This window comes from Thermobia domestica, chromosome 11 (genome assembly GCF_964235325.1).
Source record: "Thermobia domestica chromosome 11, izTheDome1.hap1.1, whole genome shotgun sequence".
Taxonomy (NCBI): domain Eukaryota; kingdom Metazoa; phylum Arthropoda; class Insecta; order Zygentoma; family Lepismatidae; genus Thermobia; species Thermobia domestica.
The window spans coordinates 3927930-3946680 of NC_137464.1; the positions used below are offsets into that span (position 1 = coordinate 3927930).

Sequence of the window (18751 nt, forward strand, 5' to 3'; positions counted from 1 at the left end):
AACGCAGAAATCTGAGATCGGTCGGCAGAAATCTGAGATCGATACCACTCGGTGGACTGAATGTTTGTGCACAATTTCAATCTTCTAGGTGCAAAAATAGACCCGCCAGAAAAAAATCAGAAATTTCCCCATGTTACCATATATAGAAGTATATTTTGAAAAAAAAATCACTGAGACGTCCCTAATTACCCTAGAATAATTATTAGACCTTCATTCTCTTCAGAATGGAACTGCCTTTCAGACGGTATGACTCACGTGTCTCCATCATGTATGTGAGGCGGGAAAATCCTGAAAACGGGATTTTGGGGGTAAAAATATCACTTTTTTCACCCCTTTGCCCCTCTGGTTCCCCCTGTTTTAGCACTGACATCGGAACAAAAAATCTGGTAAATACTACTTGGTGAACTGAATGTTTGTGCAAAATTTCAATCTTCTACGTAGAAAAATAAGCCCGCCAAAAAATATTGAACATACGCTTAGAAAATGAGACAAGAAATTTTTGACTTATGACGTCATCACCTCCTATGTCTGGACGCAGGACGGTCTGAAACCATACGTAATGTCTTCTACAAGGCCTCTGGACTTGGATAACAAAAAAAAAACTCGGACGAAAAAGCTCAAATAGAAGAGAAATAACGCAATGTACCATGAAAAATGCGTATGGTACAAATTGTACCATAGGATCTGGAAGGGGTTAAAGATGGCTGCACAAATGTTCAAGATGAGGACCGAAGTGGGCGACGATTATAACACATGAACTTGTCGCAAAAAGTCAATGACAACGTTCGTGAAAACCGCCGTTTTGTGATAACAGAGGTCTCGTCTAAGTTTCCGCTAGTTTCACGTAGCTTATTGCATGAAGTTGATCCAAAAGTTAGTGCACGATGGGTTCCGAAAATTTTGACAGAGAAACACAAAACTCAGTGGATGGCAGACACCTTCAAATTCCTTGATGGATATAACAAAGATGACGACTCCTTTATTGATCGCATCGTTACTGGGAACGAAAGTTAGATTAAGCGGTCCTCACATTTAAGCCCCAACCACTTTTAATAATACAATACTAATTTTGTAAACTATGGCAAAAATTAGTGCTGACGATACCGCTTAGAAAGGAAATTAATGCTATGTGTTTTATGATAAAATATGAGGGATCGAATATTTTCTTTGATGATACCGCCATTAAAGATTTTCGAATATATTTGGCCGTCTGATAATAGCACTAATTTTATTTTTATGCAATATCGTTAGCACCAATTTAGCACTAACTTTGTGTACACAGGTTTCATTTCAATCGGTTGAGTAAGTAAAGCTAGCGTGAACGTAGCCCCACCCAGAATGTTTTCTTTTTCCTTTTTGGCTTTTGTGTAATAGCACTGGGCACTAATGTTTGGTATATGTTTTAAAATTAGTCCGGGTGTGGGTGGGGCCACGTTCACGGACATCTGATTTTGGCCAAAATTAGCAGAATGGTCGTTCATGCTTTTGTTAGGGCGTCTGCAAAATTTGAATCAGATTTTTAAAGACAATTGAGGGGAAAAGTTCGAAACCGATGCGATTTTATTTCTATCATTCGACCGATTTAGATCGAAAGTAGCCAAATATATCTGATATCGGTCAGTCTGTTAGCTGAATTTGGTCATGACCGAGGGTAAAAAAGTATTTCTGAACAATCTCGTGACTGATTTCTACCAAATGAAACCATGAACTTTTCTGGAGATCTGCTTACAGGGCTTGTGGAATTTAGTTGGAATTGATCAAAAGCCGGGACAAAAGACCGAAAATAAAGTGAGCATTTTGTTAGGAACAGACACAGATTTGGACCTAAGTTGTCTTCGAGGTCATTGATAGAATTACATTGGTTTGACCTTGAAGAAAAGTCCTGAAGGAGCTGCCCAGTGACTATATAGCATATTAAAGGCACCGCTTGCCTTGTCAAACCGAGAAAAACCGATGGAAAAATATTATTTCAGGAATAGAAGGGATCCAGTATTTCATCTACACTAACTCTCATTTCGAAATGTATTCGCCCATCCTTTCCATCTCTCTGAAGATCACCATTTTATTACTGTGTACCTCTTTGGCAAACTTTAGGTTACAGATTTAAAAGGTTTCTTATCTCTTCTTACAAATAACCAGTAAATTCTCTGCTCTTGGCATGTTTCCTGTCTCCTCTGTTTGTTAAGATGTGAACTGCTAGCAAAACAAGAACAAAGAATATGATTTCCTCATTCTCTGAACGAGGAAGTGTTTATCAAAAGTACTTGCAAGTACATTACACGTGGTTTCCTTTAATTGAGACATTACAAAGTTTGCAATAATGTGTTTTCTTAGATAAGACATTCTCAGCGTTAGAATAAACTTCATTGCTAATTCTTTGTTATCCTGGGTTATTAGTGAAAAGTGTTATGCGTAAGTCTCGGAAGTCCTATAGAAGACTAGAATCGTCCATCTTTCTGTCTATCTGTCGAGTGGCATCAGAACAAAAACAGATAGACATAGAAAGAAATGTATTTTTTTTTTAAATCTATTCAGCGTCTCAACAGAACATACCATTATCACTCCGGCAAAACGTTACCGAAACTGAAAATGTTTGAAATTTGCTAGTATTTCGGGATTCAATGCTTATTTCAATGGAACAAAAACGGAAAGAGATGTCGAAAAAAAATTTCTGCAATCCATCACTGTAGAACAACATCAACAGAAACTATAATAGATTGCGATAAGAACTGTTTTGGAATCAAATTAACATCTCATGAAAAAGTACCATGTCCACAAGTATTAATCAACTAAAACTGGAAGTATTAGTGATTTACTAGTACTTCCGTTTTCAATATTCATCTTCGAGCTAATCGGTAGGAGATGAGAAGAAACAGCTTTTGACGTTGATTCGGCGGCCTCAAGAATAAATTCTGTTTAGACCTTTATCTACTTGTTTCCATCAGTGATTGCTTAATGGATAAAATGAAAATAGATAGCGACAAGGAAGATATTTTAATATGGCTTTGGTGCCGCAACAATGTGTTTCATCTTTGATTTTGTTTCTCTTGTGCAATCGGATCATCTACAGTCATCAATTATCATTTCCAGCTCTTAACGTTATTCTCCATAGAGCAAATACAGTAAGCTTTTTGATATGGATTCAGTGTCCAAGGAACCAGTTCTATCTTTGATCTTATTCCTGTATTGCAACAATAGTTATAGGTGTACTACTTATCTCAAGAGTTATAGGTGTACTACAGTCTAGGAAGCCAACATTAACGGCGAGGGTAGCCGATGTGCTGGCAACACATCACTCCACAGGAATGGGTGGCATTAAGTGTGGGCGTGCTAAGAGCTGTTGCAACAGTAATTTAGTTATTATTATTATTATTATTATTATTATTATTATTATTATTATTATTATTATTATTATATTAATAAAAGAGCAAATTACTTGTTGAATAAAGTGTACGTATTTTATGCCTATTTTAAATGTTTATTCTTGTTTTGCGTATCTGCTTATTGGTTTGCAACACTCAGAAACAAGAATAGTTCGAGACTTCATTGTTTACCCTGGCGACAGGGAGAGTGGCTAAGGTTTTGTAATACCGGGAACATCCAACTGGTTGACAAACCGCACGTGGCCGCTAACAACCATTTGACAGTTTTACTGCTGATAAGAAAAGTTGGTTTAGCTTTGACAACAACTATAACTTATCAACTGTACTTTAGTTCTTTATGCTGCTAGATGCGTATGAAATTACGTTTTTCTATTCTAAAATATGAATATAGTTTAAGAAACGAAGAAAGTGAAGTAATATATCTTTAGAAAAATAAAGAAAGAAAGAAAATTTTCCATTATAGTCAATGTGAGTTTTAAGCATCCGTCTGAGACACGTAGGAGTCAAGAGCGGTTGAATCGTGCGAGAACATGATCTCTTGCCTTTGTCCGTCTTAACTTCAGTTATTTTGTTAGTAAATAAAGTTTGCATTGTGTGTTCTAGTTAGCTTTAGAAATATATTTTTAAAAATAATTAACAGAGTCTTCAGAATTCATTTTGTATCAGGCATTTGTGTTGAAACAAAGGGAGTTCTCAGGGAAGTCTCAGACAGTCTAATCCTGACATTGGGATGGAACAGAAAGATGTGCACAAACTCCGGGAGGTAATTCGTGACGTCACAACTAGTTAAATGTGGCCATGAACATAAGGAAAATGGTACATTAGCAGCTGTGCAGACGAAGATAATTTGTGCACACCTTTCTGTTCCGTTCCAATTCTCAGCATTCGATTGTCGATTCCAAGTTGGCACCCCGGTCACTAGTACATGACCCAGAATTCGACAACATGCAACAGGAATTTTTGTCGTCTTTCGATGTCACGAATTACCTCCCGGAGTTTGTACACATCTTTCAGGTTCACTCTCTATATAGCTACAAAAGTATTTATTATTTTATTAAATTATATTATCAATAATTAATCTAATCTCTACCAGTTTGAGATTCTCAAATGTAGCAGGTGATACGCAGTCAGTTGACAGTAACTTTAATGTCTTTTTATGACTATGTAGATGGATCAGAAGAACAGACCGCAGACAGTTCGACGACCACTTTTTATACATAGACCACGGTTTGAGAAACACTGGTTTAGAATATCTCTTTGAATTATATTATATGCCAATGAAGAAATGCAAGAACTAATCCACATTAGATCATAGAACTAGCTCCTACTAAAATACTATCAACTCGAAACTAACATCATCAATCGGCTTTTTTTCTTTGTATTATAATCGAGTTAAAAAATAAAATTAAAACCCAGCGTTTTTTAAATGTTCCATATTTTGATGTTTTCAAAATTTATTCCATCTTACTTTGTTTCAAATGTTTCGGAAACGTCATAACCCTGAAGCTATAATTATTTTGTGAGAAATTATTTCCGAGGCAGATTAAACTCCAAGAGCTCGAAGAGGTCAGGGTCCTCCTTGACTGAAGCAATGAATTCGTCGACGCCAATCAGTCCGTCCTCATTCTTCTGCATTCGATCGTAAAGGTTTTGTTGGAGTCGATCGACATTAATACCTCCAGGTTGATCCACAAGTTGGTAGCCGATGTGTTTCAACGTATTCTGCAATGAAAACAGCAAATGTACTTGTCAAATGAAGAAGATATTGTAATGTTTTTGGTAGAGTCAATAATGGTCCGAGATTTATCCCTTCACCAATTTTATTATAAAATTTGATAAATACAAAACGTCTTTGATTACAAAGAGAATAATGCTGTTTCCTCGTTAATGTCCAAGTAGAGGAGTATAGGTGTTTTGCACGGTGCCCCTTCTCTCAAAGCAGTCTCCAAGGCACCTGCCGGTTCGGTGAGTTTGGAAGGATAGCCCCCTCAGCTCAAGGCAGCTTCGCAAGGCTTTGTTGTTGATAGGATCCCTAGTCCAGTGCGACCTCGGGAAGGATGGGTGTCCCCTAGTCCAGTGCGACCTCAGGGCGGTGTAGGTGATTTGATCAGTTGGACGACTGATGCTGGGTCCCTCGGTGTCCCTCCTTTTATTTGTCCTCCTCGGGTCCTTTCGTGAGGTCCGTCTGCTTTCGGCGTTCCTCGGTGTCCTTCCGCGTTGGCTTGCTGTCTGCTATTTTGTTTGTAAATAATAACACGTGTTGAGTTGACACGTGCGTCTATTGTGATGTGGGGATCCTTGCACCCCCCACACTGGAAAAAAAATAATCTGGAAGATTATTTTGAGAAAGTACATAATTGTAATTAGTAAAAGGTAACTGCACCAACGCTGAAACCCTTGAGATATTGTTCATGCACAAGAAAACACTATAAACACTATAATACACCAATATCACTATGAAAAACTTGTTGTGAAATATACACATAATGGTAATAACACTGTAGTTCCTTCCCAACTAAGCAGGATCAAAACCAGTTTATAATTTCCCTCAAAGTGGGCAGAAGTGTCATCACTGTGATGAATAAATATATCAGTTTATTAAAGATCGGTCACATCCGGTATGGGTAGTCTATATTAGTGAAGTCTCTTTCGTAGTATTAGTGGAGTAGGCGCCAGTGAATTGAGTCTTCCTAATGGTGAAGGTATGTTTAGCCAATTGGTTAAGTTTTGTTTTGTAGCGGGGCTTACGAAAGGCGAGGCACAATTTAATTATTACTAGAACGAATGAAAAGAGAAGAATCAGTTTTGGAATTGGTAAACTTTTCTTTAAAAAAAAGAAAAATAGAGAATGTGAATTTCTGGTCACTCTGTATAATGTTGGGAAGAGCCTGATTTTATGAACATCCTGTATAAGGAGAAGAAGTGACGTAATAAGCATTCATGTACGTTTGTATTGAAGAAGAGATGTTGAAGACAAGAAGGTATTATATTTCGACCTTGCAAGGATTAATGACTTTTGAAACTAAAAAGAAAAAGAAAGAGAAAAAAATGTTGATCTTGCATTTTGCGAGAACGGAAACACAAATTGTAACGATGTTGAATAATAGAATGAGATATAGTTTATAGTTGAAATAAGGAAGTGCGAATTTATGTCAGTGCATCTCTCTCTCTTTTTTTTTTTTTTTTTTTTTTTTTTTGGTGTTAGTTCCTCTTCTTTTCCTGGTAAGTATTAGAAATTTTGTTAAATTCTTCTTCTTGGATTTGGGCCTTTTTCTTCTTAATCTTGTGTTCCCTCAGTTTGATCTTCGTAAAATGGTTTCAAACGGTCCACCGCAATTTCTTGAATTCTGTCCTTAAATTTAGATGGTAATTCTACTCTATACAAATTTGAATTAATCTTCTCCAGGACGCGTGCCGGGCCGTCATAGTGAACTGTGAAATGTTCGGGTAATCCTATTTTTCTTGTGGGATAATATACCAATACAAGGTCCCCTGGATTATAAGTTGTCTGTCTATGGCGCTTATCGTAAAACTGCTTTTGTTTATTATACGCCTCTTCCAGGTTGTCTCGTACTTTCTTCCTGATGGCCGCTAGTTTATTTCTGTCAATTTGTATGTGTTGTCTTGATTCGAGCGTACATTCTGGCGGGGTCCTGGGTTCATAACCAAACAACAAGAAACTTGCAGAATATTTGGTCCCTCCTTGTACGTACGTATTGATACCAAAAATAACGTGCGGTAACCATCTTTCCCAATCCGTGTGGTGTTCTTGCACGAAAAACTTTAGACAATTCTGTATGATTTTATTAGTTTGCTCTACTAACCCTATGGAAGCATGGTTATATGCGGGTGAGTACTTATAGACGAAATCGTACTTCTGCGCCAAATTTTGTAAACGAGTTGCTCCATGTACTGGATGTCGGTCCCAATATAATGTTGTAAAAGCTCCAAATTTGAGGATAATTTCATGTTCCAAAAATTTCTCTATGTTTTCCGCGTTTATGGCGTCTACTGTCTTTGCAATGACATATCGTGTGGCTAATTCCGTGGCTACTAGTATGTACTTATTTCTTCCTTCTCTGCTTGGTAGGGGTCCTAACTCGTCATATATCCATGTTGTTGCTATCTCGCCCACCGGGTGATGTAAGAGTTCGGCTTGTTTCTTCTGTGCTAGTTTCTTCAGATGTTGGCAATTAGTACACATGCGTATCTTATTAGCAAGATAGTTTTTCAGATATGGCATATAAAATTTCTTGATAGCGGTCTTGTATGATTTTGAAAATCCAAAATGCGGATTGGTCGCCTGGCGGTGGAAGGTTGTGAACCACAAATTAGCTAGGGACTTCGGTATGCATAAAAGATGTAATAATCCATAATCGGGGTGGTTTTGTTTTCGATATAAGATGCCGTTTTTAAGACAAAAAAATCTTGCTGATCTGACTGTGGAGATCTTTTCCGGTTCCCTTCCTTCTAAAACGGAAATGATGTCTTTGTAATTTTCATCCTTGCGCTGCTCTCTTGCGATATTCGGTAACGGCTCGTTATTTCCTGCTTCTACAGTGTTAACTTGAAGGCTATTTGATTTAAAAGCATAATAGTCTTCCCCTTTTTCTTCGTCATTTTCTTCTTTCTCACCTTCTTTCTTAATATCTTGGGCCTGTTCTAGCCTACTGATTATGTCTGCTGGGTGTTTGGATCCGGGCAAATATTGTATATCAAAATCATAATCAGCTAGAAACAACTTATATCTTGTGTACTTCCCGACTTTGTCCGGCTGGTTATTCATCGTCGCGATACACTTTGCGTCTACGTATAGGTTAAATTTTCTATTTAGTAGAAAATAGCGAAATTTGCGCAATGTGTATATAAGAGCGTACAACTCTTTTTGCCATGTGCTTGCTTTCTCTTCACTTTTCGTTAGCCTCCGGGAACAATAAGCAACCACCTTCTCAGTGTCAGTTTTTGGGTCATAGCAGGCGAGTAGTCCTCCTGCTTGAGTTTGACTGCAATCGCTATAGACGCGAATTTCTAGCGAGTCGTCAAAGTGAGCAAGTGATGGAGCGTTTAGTATGTCTTCTTTTAATTGTTCAAAGAGAACATCGTGATTCTCTGTCCATTTAAATTTAGATTTGGATGTTACTAATTGTTGGAAAGGCTCAATTTTTAACGTAAAGTCTTTAATGTGGGCCCTAAGATATGAGCATAGGCCTATAAAGCTTTTGAGAATCCGCTTTGTAGTAGGTCTCTTGAAATTTCGTATCTTTTTAGCTATTTTTGGAGATATTTTAATAGATTCTCCACTAACAAGGTGTCCTAATACATTAAGTTCCTGATAGCCAATATGGGTCTTCTTAGGTGATGCTCGAAAATCGTGTTTCCTAAGCTTCTGGAATAATAACTCCAAATCCTGCAAGTGCTGTGGAAAATTATACGAACTAGTAACAAGATCGTCAGCAAAATTTGTAATTCTATCTGGTAGTCCCTCCAAAATCATTCTCGTGGCAACACTAAGACTTTGGGAACTTGTTTTGGCCCCCATTGTGCATCTCAAAAATTCGTATGACTTTCTATTATGATTGAGCTCAAAAGTCATATATTTACGGCTCTTAGGATGCAACAAGATTTGGAAGTAGGAATTGGAAAGATCGGCAGTGCTTATGTAAGTTTTCCCCTTTATAGAGTTTAGAACGTCCTCTGTTGCTTGAAATGGTACCGACAGATACTTGGTATAAGTGTTACACTTTTGCAGGTTGAGAACTATTCGAAATTCCTTCGTATTAGGCTTCTTGAGCACAAGAAGTGGAGAAGAGAATTCATTATTGTCAGTTGGCCTGATTATGTTTGCTTTGATAAGGTCCTGAATTTGCTTATCTACTTGACTTCTAATATGTAATGGAATAGGTGGGGAGCGGTCGTGGAATACGGCAGACTTAGAAATTCTTATTTTATGAACATATCCCCTAAAATATCCAATATCATCAGGTGCATATGTAAAAACGTCTCTATATTTAAATAACAAATCATAAACTGCTTGCTTTTGTTTTCTGTCTAGGTCGGGGTTGACGTCAAAGAGCTCTTTATTGAAAAGTGTTTTTGTGTATTTTAAACGTTCTTCTGTTTCCTCTTTCGTTTTGAATTGATATGCCTTTTCAAAGAAATCTGGTTCTTTTAGGGCGTTAAAAGAAATTTCGTGCCCTTCCTCAAGAGCCGCCACTGGCGTGTTTCTCTTCATAGTTACGCTCTTGCCATTTGGATTAGAAATTAACATTACCATTTTGCTTGTTTCTATCTTTTGATCGAGGGCATTTAAGTTATATTTCTCGCGTAATCCAGGAAGCAATGATACATATAGGAATTCTCTGTCAGCTATTTTTTTCTTACCTGCTACTTGTACATATGTATGCGATCTTGGAGGCAAAGTTATTTGCTTAGTCAGATATAAACAATTGTGATCCGTCTGCGATATTATCTGAGTTGTTAAAGCTGACAATGTATTCTCTGTACTTTGAACTGGTAATTGCGGTTTCCTCGGTCGTTTAAAAAACGAGATTGTGTTCTTGTTTAAATCTATGGTGGAATGCGAACGTTGGAGAAAATCGATTCCTATGATTATTGGCATTGTCTTGTCAATTACTCTAAAGTAATGAGTGAATGTGGTCTGTCCTATTTTAAATTTTATTAATGCTATTTGGTTCAAATGAATGTTATTGCCTGAAATTCCTTTTATTATTGTCTGAAATGGAATTATATCTGTTCCAGGGGGAACGATTTGGGTGGGCCATAGGGAAACAGTACTTCCTGTATCAATTATCGCATTTTGAAGGCCTAATTTAGTTTTAATTGTTAAATGCGACCTGTTATTTTCGTCCTCTAATGCAATATTTTCCCGTCTTTCTGCCAATTGTTCTGATTGTTCGTTTATTACAGGAATTTCGTAATTTGTGTCGGTTTCTTTTGGGTCTCCTCGTTCCGTGTGATGGTAACTATCGGCCCCCTTGTCAAGGGGCTGCCTTATGCGTTTTTTTGACGCTTGTAGCAATTAGATGCCCCATGCCCCCGCTTCCGGCATATTGCACACACCAAAATTTGGTCTTCCGTATTCTGCTGATTGTTCTTCCCGTTGTTATTGTTATTTCTCCTCCTGTTTCCCTGTTTCCTATTCCTCGGATGGCTTCTATAATTCGTCTGGGCTATCACTAGCGACAATTCTGCCATTTTATTGGCCAAGGTAGACAGGTCACTTTGTGGAGGATTTTGCTCTTGGTGGGGAACGGTCTTAGGTTCCTGGCTTGAGGTTTGAATTTCTTGATGGTTGGGTTGAGAAATTGCCATGGAAGGATTATTTTGTTGTTGATATCCAGGTATATAGGTGTTCATTGGTTGTGTAACTGGTTGCATCTGCACAGGATAGGTATGATGGTATAACTGTTGTCCAGGATATATTGATTTTGGTTCGGTTGATAGGCCATAGGATGTATTATGCAGGTTAGGTATATTATTCTGGCCGTATAACATATGTAATTTTTGTGATAGCTCTGCGTGTTCTCTTTTCCTTAAAAGGTCATTAGCTGCTTCCAGTGTGTTTAATTTATTCTGTAGCGCTTCTACCGTTGCAAACCTTTCTAATGCTATCTTATTAAGGAAATCCCTCTGCAAACCCAAAGATAAATGGTGAATCTTTTGTTCTTCAGTCGCTTCCGGTAATAACTGCCTTATTGCTCGGAGTTTACGTAAAAAGTACGAGTCTATTGGCTCGTCCATTCCTTGCTGTACCTCGAATAATTCCTGCTCTGCTTTGTACGATGGGACTTTTGGCCTACATAAAGCTACTAACTTAGATTTTAGATTGTCATATGTCATTGTGTCAAATTGATTTTGATTTTTAAGCTGTAATACGAGATCTAGTGCCGTGTCTTGTAAATATATTGGTAGAATTTCCTTCTTCTTAGCCGGTGACCATGCCTGCATTGCTGCCATATGGTCGAATATCATAAAAAACCTGTCCGGATCCTCGTGCATGTGTCCCGCATACTTCGTTAAATGTGGCATATTAAAGGATAAATTGGATGCACCCTCTGTCATATTTGTGTTATTCTCTCCTGATCTATATGTCTGTTTACCCGATCTAGTTTCCGGCATAAATCGCACTTAAGGAAAGGAAGAGAGAAATATTTGATAATTAAATTTAGAATTTTGATAGTAAAACCTAGATAAAATAGATTCTGATACTGACCTTGTGCCTGTTAAAAAAGTTAATAAAAAGAGCGCCCCGTACAAAACTCCGGTGCCTATCACCATGTAATGTTTTTGGTAGAGTCAATAATGGTCCGAGATTTATCCCTTCACCAATTTTATTATAAAATTTGATAAATACAAAACGTCTTTGATTACAAAGAGAATAATGCTGTTTCCTCGTTAATGTCCAAGTAGAGGAGTATAGGTGTTTTGCACGGTGCCCCTTCTCTCAAAGCAGTCTCCAAGGCACCTGCCGGTTCGGTGAGTTTGGAAGGATAGCCCCCTCAGCTCAAGGCAGCTTCGCAAGGCTTTGTTGTTGATAGGATCCCTAGTCCAGTGCGACCTCGGGAAGGATGGGTGTCCCCTAGTCCAGTGCGACCTCAGGGCGGTGTAGGTGATTTGATCAGTTGGACGACTGATGCTGGGTCCCTCGGTGTCCCTCCTTTTATTTGTCCTCCTCGGGTCCTTTCGTGAGGTCCGTCTGCTTTCGGCGTTCCTCGGTGTCCTTCCGCGTTGGCTTGCTGTCTGCTATTTTGTTTGTAAATAATAACACGTGTTGAGTTGACACGTGCGTCTATTGTGATGTGGGGATCCTTGCAATATATTGAGCAGGCCCGCATTTAGGTAAGTGCTATTCTGTGCTCGAGCATAGGGCGGCAAAATTTCGGATTTTTTTTAAAGATTCATAATAAGTAATATTTAAAACTATTAATCCGCAGAGTTCCACGCAAGTGCGAGAAAATATGTGAATATGTTTAATTCACTCTAATTACAGTAGTTACTAATTAGCTGACTTATCTGATTATTATTAAAAGTCATCCTGTCCCACCCCCATCCCCACCCCAAGAGGTGAGGATAAACTTGAACATAATGAAAACTGATATCGTCAAACTCAGTGACCTTGAAAACTATGATTTGAAAACTAATATATTACGTCGTTTCTTCGTTTTAAAATCTCGCGCCCTCCATGGGAATGGAGTATGACCTTGAAGTTAATTTCGATTAAAATTATCACTATTCATCTCAGCGACCCGAAACAAACTATAAATTCAACTCTAATATTGATCGTTTTCGATTATTTTTAAAATGCCCCCATGTTATTCTTTATAGGGACTTTGCACCCCATGTGTCATCTCGGTTGTGACCTAGCTACTTGGAACAGGTCATTTGGATCATTTCTTTACAATGGGTTCACTACAATGGGTTCCTCTTGCCCAGGGACCTCCATAATTATCATCGAGAGAATTAGGCCATTTAAAATTACGTTGTAAATTTTGTAACTGGTAATACCTGAACTGCTACTCAACAAAAACTGGTGTTTGCAAAATCACGGCTTGTTTCCTTGTTTGAGACATACGTTTGTGCGGGGGAAAGGGGTGGCAAATTATTTAGAGCACACGAGCGCACAATATATAAATATGGGTCTGATTTTTAATAAAGAGTAAAAGTTAAAAGTATTCATTTGTACTTTATTTAGTATTAATAATACGAGGACTCGAAACATAATATTGGCAACACTGTGAATACATTGACAGGATTATGCTAATCTCAACATGGATAGTGAAAAGGCAGAGGTATTTTACTGCTCATGCAGGTGAAGATTCATGTGTGAAGCATCGGTGTGAAAGTGGACCGACCTAGAGCATAACCTTTGAAATTGCCGCAGCGTACATGGAAGATCGATCGCGCGAAGGAACGTTAGGAAGGTAACCATTTGGTGAATTACAACGTGATCATCATAGGTATTCTGCCCTTAGTGGCAATTGACAAATCACTTACCGCAACAGAAAAAGACTTCCATGCATCAAGGTCCTCAGCTAACCCTTTTGTCGTCAAATCAGATTTTTCTGTTTTGATCAATTGTAGGCTATTTCGTCCTCTCCCTCTCTTTCGTGCCACCATATGCTCTTACAGTTCGCTCATGATAACGGTTCTTTCCAAGTCAATGTCTTAACCTATTTCTTTTCCTCTTCTCAATTACGTCTAAAATCGTTCTTTCTCCCTCACTATTTCTAACCGTTGCATGAGAACCAGAGAAACGTAACTCCAAAAATGCTGTTTTCGTTTTCTTCATGTTTGGACATAATTTTGAAAGCCCCACTTGGTGTAAATGGAACGTAACGCCATCTGTTCTCCTTGTCGATCATTTGTTGTAATGTAGCTCAATTACCATCTTATTAAAATCACATCTTTCTAAGAAAATAATGTTTTTGTTTTCTCGCCTGTACCCGATGGTAGAACTTTCTTTGGCTTTCTGCGATTAGCTTTTGTAAGTGAAAAATTTTCTGCAGAAATTCTGCAAAAGAAACACTTGTGACAACCTAGCCACTCAGTGCCTAATTGGGGATGCAAATCGAGTGCTACTAGGCGCCTACCACTCACCATCTAGAATGAGTGGGACAAACTATAAAATTAACTTGCGAGAGGTTTCTTATTTGGGGATTAGACAAATAAAGATACGTCCACTTCATTTAAAATAAAACACTGTATTTCGATAATTTTATGGATGAACTGTAAGATCTATGAATGTTAGCTATAACGGATATTCGGATTCATTTGCCAGACAGGTACAGAACGATCAAGTATTGAGCTTTGAATTCTGACTCGGTGCCACACATACCTGGATTAAACTGGTGTATTCCCTCGTCGTTCTGGTGTTGAACTCTGCTCCTTAAGTAGAAATTCCTTGTTGGTGGACGACGAAAATGGGCATTGAGGAATGGCTCCTCTCAATGCAAATCTCTGCCTAAGTTCTGCGTCGTTAGACTATGTTGAAGTACAACGTACTGTCTTCTCTTATCATCTGGCTGATCTTCAAATGAAACTCGATTCTCCAAAATCGAACCCAAGAATGATCACGGTAAATTGATCATGAACTTCTAAGAATTATTCGCTGTCGTAACTCGGCAAACTCTCCAAGAACTCATCCAAGAACTGTTCGTGAACTGTCAAGAACTGATCCGTGAACTGTCCATGAACTCATCCCAAAACCTTCTCGTCCTCCGGTTTTGTTTGGCGGGGTCCAACTACCATCGTCTGCTTTTTCGTCTGCTGCGGCACGTGTAACACCGTTTTCACATGGAGAGACAAATTCCTTCCATGTGTCAAAACTCAAAATTGCAACCCTCGACACGCTCTGATTTCCCGGTTCTAAGCAATTCTCCGTACATCCGTAATCTCATGAAATTCATAAAATCCTACCGATTCAGTTTATACAATTTCTAGAATCTGGCTAATGTGAGGAAAGACACATTGTCAACATTTCCTTCCTACATTGCCAGACTCTTAACGATGACATTCTTATACACAAGTGTTTACAATAAATTGCTGACACAAACGTTAACAAGACTGTGCAGCTTGCATTTACTTCACATTTACAACATTAAATTCCCATAACCTTATTAACAATTCCGCGACATAAACATAAAATAAAATCAAAATATACAACTTATTATCCTCGAAAATCGAGTACTTCCACATGTCCCCCCTTAAAAATTGGTTGCTCCGCAAACCAAATTCGACATCGTAAGAGGGCGATTTTCTATAAACACCCTGTACAAGATATATACTAACACCATAGTAACGATAAATATAAACTTGAAATGGAATAAAATATGTATTATTATGCAAAATAAATTATATAAATAGTAATCGATATTCCTTCACCTAACATGTATTCATAATATATATATCTTTGAATTTTTTTTTTAATTTAATTTTCCTCTTACTTCCTAAAATTATAAAATACAATATTTGAAATGTGATGTAGCAAAGTATATCCTCGCGACATCTAGCGAGTTTTTGCTGAAATACTTGCACATCACGTTTTGTCAAGAGTGATTGTGCATGAATACATATATATTAGTTTGCAAGTACTCTTGAGTTATCTCCTCTTAGCGACAACGCTTTTACAGTGTCGTATTACCAAAAACTTCCATTACTCTGACTGTCCATACTTGCCAACCAATAAATTTATTGGCCGTATCAGTAATGTTTTAACTTCATTTATTTCCACCTCTCTGTGAATGGAAATCTAGAACAAAAACTTGTAACATAGTTTTTAGAACATAGTTAATTAACATATTCACAACCGCACTGTAAAACTTGAACATATTAATGTTTTATTTTCATGAAAATTTTATTCACTGAGATTTTAATCTGAACAGAAAGAAAATCCTAACGCAGGGCATTGGAAATCCTGAATGTACCTCCAGCATAGTTACTGCAAGCTCATCAGTTTTTCAATCAAGCTTTGTCAAGGTTAATTCAACTTCCTGCCTTCTATTCACGCGTCACCGTTGACTGGATAACATCGAGTGTTAATATTTCGTCGCACTTATTACATTATTAGTTTTAAAACACTTTATTTTACAAAACCACTATGTCACACGGACAAAAGAATTCACTTTTCATCTTTTTCGGGCACTCAGTTTTCCCGTGTTTGTCGGAATCATCGTTGAAAACGTCGGTTTTCGTGAATTTACAGTGTCCCATTGATGTATTAGTGTCTTTCTCATCTTCTGTGGTGATGTGGTGTAATTGTGTGTGTTTCCGTTCAGTTTCAGTGCTCTTACTAAAATCTACTATACTACCATCTGGCAAATTCTTAAAAATAGTGATTTCAGTGCTTTGTGGAATAGTTTTTAGTGTAGATTTGCTCTTATTAAAAATAGTGGCATAAATTGGTGATACGTGGGAAACTGCGTAAGTCTCAGACTCATCTCTACCATTTACTTCTACATCTATGCTTGATCTTATATTATTTCTACTATTTCTTACACTATTTTCGTATTTTCTCTCTATCCTATTTAATTTTAACAAAATATAACATGTTATAATTACTATTACTACTAATACACTTCCTAAAACTAACGCTGATATTAATAATAATATCGTATTGATGTCCATTTCCTTCGCTTTCGGATATTATCTGAAATAGACGAGAAATAGATAAAGTCGGGATAGGCCTACTTAAAATTTGTAGAAAAGTACATTTATTATAGTTAATTAACTTATTAAAACATCTATCTTGTGTCTGCCTTCACTTATTGCGTTCTAAAATCGCGTATTTTTGAAGCAGTCTTATTTTGTTCTTTCTGTGTCGAGCACCCTTGTTACTTTCCTAGTAATCTTTGTGCATGACCATTGAAACTTTAGCTATGTGTGAAGTCTGTCAAACCATAACTTGGAGACTATATTTCACACTTAAAAACTCATGTTTTTACTCTTTTCTATCATAAATATAGCATTAAATTATACTCGCTATATCTCTCTATATTTAAGCTTTTATTACTTATTTCGTACGTATTTATGTAGTTTAAACCTTATTTTAATCATTTCCGTGGTTAAATATGAATAATTTTATTAAATACTAATTTTTTCTTGAATTTCTAAAAGTATATTATATGATTTTACGCTTGAAGTAGGATGGAAATTGAAGCTGTGGGCGCTTCAACGGGACTGAACGAAGCGAATCCCGTTCGTGTCCACTCGAGTTCACTCGGAACCATTCGAGATTACCATGTGCTCGGGGCCTGGAGTGGAGATTAGCGTAGCCTCGCGCGGAGTTACTCTCTCGCGCAGGTCTCATTTCTCATTCTCTCCTCCAGCTGCTCAGAGTATTACTGTTGTTTAACGCAAACCCATACAAAATAAGATGTGAGCCTTGCTCATATCGTTTACCAATTACGTTCCACAATAAAATTAATGCTTTTAATGATTCTTTTCAATCAATATTGATTGATTATTACTAATTCTAATAAAATACATTATTTTCTTTTCTTTTCTTTTCTAACACTTACAAAAACTTTCGGACTTTAAAAATAATGAATAAATACGTTATTACTACATACACTAAACATTCTTTAACACTATTTGTGAATTATTTCTAGCTTTATCTATGCTTATTTGCTTCTTTTAACCTTTTAATTCACCATTTTCTTACAATATAAAATTCATTATTCACTATTTTCTAAAACTACTTGTAATATTTATACATATATACTATCTACTATTACTATAATAGTAACCTATTACTAGTTCGTCTATTCTTATCTATTTTTAACTATTTTTAGAGTTGTTATTACTAATATTATTACTTTCTACATTTATTTTCCTTATCCCTTCTTGAATGTTTGAATGTTTTTAGACTTTATCTATTGATGATTGATGTCACTATCCTAGATTCATCTAGGTAACCTATTTCTCATCTATTTCTATCCTTATTTCACAATTTTCTTCATTTTGTTCACACTTTATACGGAAATGGGACATCGTTTGGTACACCGTATTACAATACAACCTATCCGGTTTGGGTAGAATAACTAGTATGGACTATCATAGACTATAGACTTTGTTTACATAACTTTATACCTTCATATGGTGATGGTGTTTACTATTGGTGATGGCTGTTTGGTGAGTATGGAATGCATGAACTGAATACACTTTGACATATCTCCATGTTTGTTTACATTCAATTTCCTAGTTTTTTTTTTCAAAATTTCCAAAATTACCAATAATTAATTCCAACGTTTACGATCTGGTTTACAACTTTTTCTAGACTTTTTTTTTCCACAGTAGTTCATGGACTACAAACAATTTTATACAATATGATCCTAAATATTATTATTATTATTATTGTTATTATTATTATTATTATTATGATTATTATGGTTCACTATTTTCTACTTTATATTTTCTTATCGATTTATACAGTCTGCAATACAACGTTATTAATGCTATGACTGAAATAATTAATACAATTATAATTCCTGCTATTACGTACATTATGTAATTCGTCCTAATTATTAGTAGTGGTACAGTGGTATCCACTTTCAGTTTTAATAAATTTTCAGCTAGATTGTTGAGTTCCTCATGGTGTATACTAAAATTTAGTTGCTTTAGCGTCCAATTCCCTATCAAACTTAAATGCTTATTGTTTACACTTATTACTTTTCTAGTTCGAATCGCCAATTCTCCAAAAATCAGGTTATCAAATGAATCATATTCAATGAAGTATGAGCAATTGTTCCCATAATCCACCTTCGTCGATGTTACTTCATGATGTTTACCTAGCTTAGTAACATATCCTTTTACCAATGACGAATATAATACTCCAGCATGAGTATATCTGT

At 36.7% G+C, this 18751-nt stretch overlaps 1 protein-coding gene across 2 annotated transcripts in view; it reads right to left on the reverse strand.

Moving 5' to 3' along the window:
• Window positions 1–4780: 4780 nt before the first annotated feature.
• Window positions 4781–18751, reverse strand: part of LOC145663830 (neuron-specific calcium-binding protein hippocalcin-like) — a 58351-nt gene continuing 44380 nt past the window's right edge. Inside the window, exon 5 of one of the 2 annotated variants that reach the window (XM_081729932.1) lies at window positions 4781–5105. In XM_081729932.1, the coding sequence (XP_081586058.1) occupies window positions 4911–5105 (195 nt within the window). In that variant the 3' untranslated portion in view covers window positions 4781–4910. The remainder of the gene's footprint in view (window positions 5106–18751) is intronic. The other variant, XM_081729933.1, reaches the window with a different exon arrangement.